Source organism: Octopus bimaculoides, chromosome 3, assembly GCF_001194135.2.
Source record: "Octopus bimaculoides isolate UCB-OBI-ISO-001 chromosome 3, ASM119413v2, whole genome shotgun sequence".
Classification (NCBI taxonomy): Eukaryota; Metazoa; Mollusca; class Cephalopoda; order Octopoda; family Octopodidae; genus Octopus; species Octopus bimaculoides.
In genome coordinates, this window is record NC_068983.1 from 1,216,207 (window position 1) to 1,221,807 (window position 5,601).

Below are 5,601 nucleotides of genomic sequence, written 5' to 3' on the forward strand. Positions count from 1 at the left end.
ATATATATATATATATATATATACATATATATATCTTACCTGGATTACACCTCCTCCATCTCCTTCAGAAGTAGACAAGAAGATTTTAGGCAGTTTTATAGCCTTTGCCAACCAGTCTAAAACAATGACTTCTAGTTCAGTGGCTGCAGGAAAGGATTTCTGAAATATACGCAACAGTTAATCTATCTATATCATTGTTTGAGAGATATTTCAGAATTTACACTGATATATATTAAAGTTGTCCTTCAATAAAATTTCATAGTCGTATAGAAATATCTTTAGAAAATCTGTTGTTTATCGAGTTAAATACATTCTGTCATATATTCTTTAATTTAAAGAGAAACTAGATTTGAACATCTAGAAATGACGGCCTCTCATTGTTGGCATCATTGTACCTTAAAAATGGTATAAGTGCGACACGTGGAAATTGTACAGAACGAAAAAGATTGCGAAGCTATTTACAAAAGAAAGGATAATTTGCATTTTTATTTTCCTAAGTTATTTTACTTCCAGTCATTGTTAAAAATTCAGTCTGGTAAAACATGAACTCTTTGGTAAGATAGCCTGATATTCTTATCTTATAGTATTCACTAAAGATATTTCTGCAACACACACTCACAATTTTTGAACGATTGAGAAAATTGTGACATTACTGATTATTAATTTCTAACATAGACAAAAGACTAATTTTCGGAATGGAACAAGAACTTTATTATTAATTGTTCTTTCATTTAGCAACCTTCGGAGATATGATAAACAACGTTGACTACGGAGAGACTTGAATTCATATATTTGAGGCAATAAGATTTCTATAGTGAATATGTGCTGTTGAAATGGGAACTTCATATATTTTGTTACTAAACATGTAATAACTCTGATCACTTTCGGCCACTATGTCTAACTTAATATCACCCCCAGGTGATGTTTTTCAATCGTATATGGGGCACCATATCCCACTCTAGCAAAGATTTATCATTGTTGGAGACATATCCGAGTGTAAGGAGTTGGTCGGGGATATTTTTGAGAAATTTATCCAGAGAACTTTTTAATTGTATGGGAACCGTTTCCGTTTTGGCGTAATTTGGTATGGTATCAAGGAGATCCGGACCGGTTGAGGTAAAGTAGTTGTGTCGTAATGTTGCTATGCGTCTTGAGTTCGATTTTTGTAGTGGGTGGTTAGCACGGGGGCCAAATCTTGGGTGGATTTTAAAACTGATGCCAACATCATTTGTGCAATATTGATGGAATATTTTCCACATCGCACAAATGACGTAGCGCTCCCAGCGGCGTTGGAGAGAGTAAAGATTGAGTTTTATTTTAGACGACCCCAATAGTCAATGCCTGTCACGCCGACTATCTTTCTTGTTATTGGCCTCTGGAGTGCTTCCACTTTTATAATGAGTTGCTTCGTGTGAGAAGACCACAGTGGGCAACAATATTCCAGGTGGGGCCGGGCAAAAGTATAGTAGAGAAGAGTGGTGGTGTGAGCATCTTCAGACCGGAAAGTTCTCAGAATTCAGGAGCACATCTTGCGGACCAAGTCAACCTTGCTGTTTACACATTTTAAATAATTCAGTTGTATTTAAATCAAATTCTAAAAGTAACATCAGATTTGGAAAGTGTATGTTGTTAAAATTTGAACTTTCATGTCATAGCTAATTCGGCAACCATCGGTGGTATCATCAATTGAGCAAAAATTGAACTCGTAAAATCAGTGTGATTTAATTAAACACACACAAAAGTGATGTAACTGGTTGAAAATGCTGGAGTAAAGTGAAGAGTTGTGCATGGAAAGAGTTCTTCAGACAAGTGTGACAATAAAAGAGAATAGGTAGAACAGAAGAAGAGTTAATGTAATTAGTGTGTTATAAAATATTATAATTAGTTTGGAGTTACGTAGAATGGCTAGTGGGTAGATATATACAAAGTTAGCGGGCGGTCACATGCACTGTTTTGTGGTTAGTTATGTAAAATAGATAGTGAGTTTAAACAATATTTAATACATCGTTATATATTTCAGAACTAGTCAAGAACGCATTTGCTCGGTGATAATGTATTATTTCGTTATATTTTAGATTTCATTACTAAATGTTGATTTCGTATGAGCTTCCTTACATTATTGTGACAGACATAGGATTTCATTCTAGACTGCTTTCGGAAATGGTGACATCTCTTACTTGCAAATATTTGGTCCATGATTTACAAATTGCACATAACTAATATTCGAAATTATGTTGCTAAATGTATCTGTCAATGTGGATATCAAAATATTAATAATAATCATAACTGTAGTCTATTCACTCAAAATCAATAACCAAACAATTTACAAAATACTCCATTGCCTCAATAGGCAGATTACCATGTGGTGCATTTCTTCTCTCAGTATATAATTGGCTGTATTTCAGTAAATCACTTCTTCTCTTTGACATGATTTAGCATCTTCCTTAACTGGATCATCTATTTAGTCACTGACCTCCCGGTCATGCGACAGGCATTTACTAGTTCAAGCTGCAAACAGAATCTAAGCAGACCAAACATGTTCGTTCTATTTATCATAAATTCACTCATCACAGTCATATCATATCAAGTACCTAAGTTTATTCCCCGTTTTGTTAGGAGGGTGTGGCCACAACAAGACACACACCAGGCATTCCATTCATTTCCCAGCTCAAAGGAGCGAGCTCCGTTCTATACTCGGGTCAAGGCATAGAACGCAACCCCCAATATCAACAGCAGGGCCCGACAGTATATGCTGGTTTACTCTCGCTATATCATGCTGGTTCCGTAGCTTTTTGAGCAACATCAGATTCGCTCATCCGTCCACAAACACTCTACAAGCTTTCCTATCATTTATAAACTCTCTTGCTTCTCTCACTCCAGCACCTCTAACTACTTAAGCGTTCCTCACTCCATCCATCCACGCAAATCGAGCTCTGCCTCTGGTTCTGCTGCCTGCCACTTCAGCCTTCATCACCCTCCTTACCACCCGCTTCTCACCCATCCTCTCCATGTGGCCAAACCACCTCAACCTTCGTCTATCCAATTTGGTTGTCAGTTTTTCTTTCATTTCTGCTCGTCTTCGCACATCCTCATCCTGTCCATCCGTGTCACATCAACCATAGCCCTCAAACATCTCATCCCAAACACATCTAGTCGCCTCCTCTGCACATCTCTCAGCTCCCAAGTCTTTGCACGATATAACATTGTCGGTACAATCACGCCCTCATATACACCTCTTTTCACTTTCATACTCAACCTTTTGTCTCGCAGCATATCTTTGACAACTCCAAGTATTCTATCCATTCTATCACTCGGTATCCCACCTCCTCAGCCAACATCCCATCCGCCGCCACATGTAATCCTAGATACTTAAAAACATTCACCTACTCTCACATCTTACCATTTATACTCACATCCATTCTACCAGCCCTCATCACGGTATCTGCACCAAACGTGTGCTTACTCTTTCGTACATTTTCTATTCATATTTTTATCAGAAAGTCACAGGTTGAAAATTTGGTAAATTTGACTCGAGTTATCCTGATCGATAGGACAGGTAGCATAGAGAATACAAGTAAAGTGACAGAAAGGAAAAATTTTGAATTCTTGAAATTCTTCATTTCATAAATAATCCTGTAGAATTGTATATGCATACATACTACATACATACAAGCATACATAAATACATTCATACATACATACATACATACATACATACATACATACATACATACATACATACATACATACATATCTACCAGTGAAGACCTCAATAAAATGTAAGTACAACAGACCTGACATAGTGATTGGGGACAGAGAAGAGTAACTGTGCACAGTTGTGGAAATTAGCTGCCCAGCGGATGTTAACATAAAGCTGAAGATCAGTGAAAAAGAGAACACCTATGCTGAATTATTGCGAAATCTGTAGTTACTCTATCCAGATTGCAAGTTCAGGTTTATACCTGTAATTATTGGAGCCCTGGGATATGTAACACACTGCCTAAATGCCAATCTTGAGAAATCGAGCTTCTCAAAACCAGAAGGGTGAAATCTGATTCGAAGACTTCAGACCCAATCCATCACTGGAACTGTAAAGATCTGTAAAACATTCCAGTTTATCATTTAAGTGTAGATGAGCATGTCTAGATACTCAAGTCTATGCGTGAGAAGACATACATAAAACAAAACAGACAAATCTGCACATATACATGCATGCATATATACATACATACGTACAAACATACATACATACAACCATACATACATACATATATACATCCATCTATCCATACATACATACATACATCTATCCATACATACATACAAACATACATACATACATACATATATACATACATACATACATATATACATACATACATACATACATATATACATCCATCTATCCATACATACATACATACATACATACACACAAAAACACCCTGTTGTTGATGTTGAAATATCAATGAAGGAACCCTGGATCTTGGTTAGAAACCGATTCTTTCTCTATTAGCAAGAACTCTTGAATTAAACTGAATAATGACATACATACCTACACACACACACACACACACATACGTACGTACATGCATACATACAAACATACATATGTATGTATGTGTTTATGCACACATATTCGCACACAAACACATACACACATATATGCAGTCATACCAATTAATAAAATACGACGTTGTGATTTCTACAATGCAAGCAGAGCGAATGCAGAGCGAATGCAGAGCGAATGCAGAGCGAATGCAGTGTATGACTTACCCAAGATATGACGTCAGTTGCGAGCGCATTTGAGAACATTCCTCCGAGAATAGCTGCATAAGATGTTCGCGAGGGGAAGAAAGAAGCGAATCTTGGATGTTGCCAGTGACATATCTGTTGGGTGTAAACGAGCAAACGCGATAAATGAAACTACATAAACGACTTCGGTTCAATGAGTGGGGAATAACTATATGAAATAGGTAAGAAAATTGAGGTTAGATCGATAAAATGATGATAATAAATGGTAAAAGATGAATGGCGATAAAATGAGATGACATAGAATACAAAGAAATAAATTGATGTTAACGCCATCACTTCTGCATGCAAGATATTCGCAGTTTACGTCAAAAGCCAGAACACTAAAAGACTTGTAAAGTAAAAAAAATAATAAACCAAATTCATATGGTACTTGTCACTATGCGACATCTCATTTCCTACGTTGTATGAGAGTTAAGAAAGTATAAAGGATGCTAACAAAAGTCCCAAGTTATAAAAGCATAGAAGAGTTGAAGTGGTGGGGGTGAGTATATAGGAGGATTAGTTAGGGAATAATTGAGGGGAACACTATTGTTTGTACCTTAAGAATGTGTTACACAACTTGTGTTTGAAACCAATAATTCAGTCACTCCGTTCCGTCCCTCCGGGCACACCTAGAGGATACCACTGGCGCACATAGAACATACGCGCAAACACGCAGTTATACGAATGTGTAATTTTACTGTTAAGTAATAAACCATCTCCGACTGCAAGGGGATAGAAACTGTATCCCCCTCCCCACTAAGGGATAGAAACTGTATCCCCCTCCCCACTAAGGGATAGAAACTG

The 5,601-nt window shown here is 37.0% G+C and overlaps 1 protein-coding gene across 2 annotated transcripts in view; it reads right to left on the minus strand.

Moving 5' to 3' along the window:
• The window catches only part of LOC106872852 (aromatic-L-amino-acid decarboxylase), a 59,745-nt gene that overhangs the window by 22,149 nt on the left and 31,995 nt on the right, over nucleotides 1-5,601 (minus strand). For both annotated transcript variants that reach the window (XM_052965963.1, XM_014919987.2), the window contains exons 3-4: nucleotides 4,777-4,890; nucleotides 40-159 (exon numbers count right to left, since the gene is read on the minus strand). In XM_052965963.1, the coding sequence (XP_052821923.1) occupies nucleotides 40-159; nucleotides 4,777-4,890 (234 nt within the window). The remainder of the gene's footprint in view (nucleotides 1-39; nucleotides 160-4,776; nucleotides 4,891-5,601) is intronic.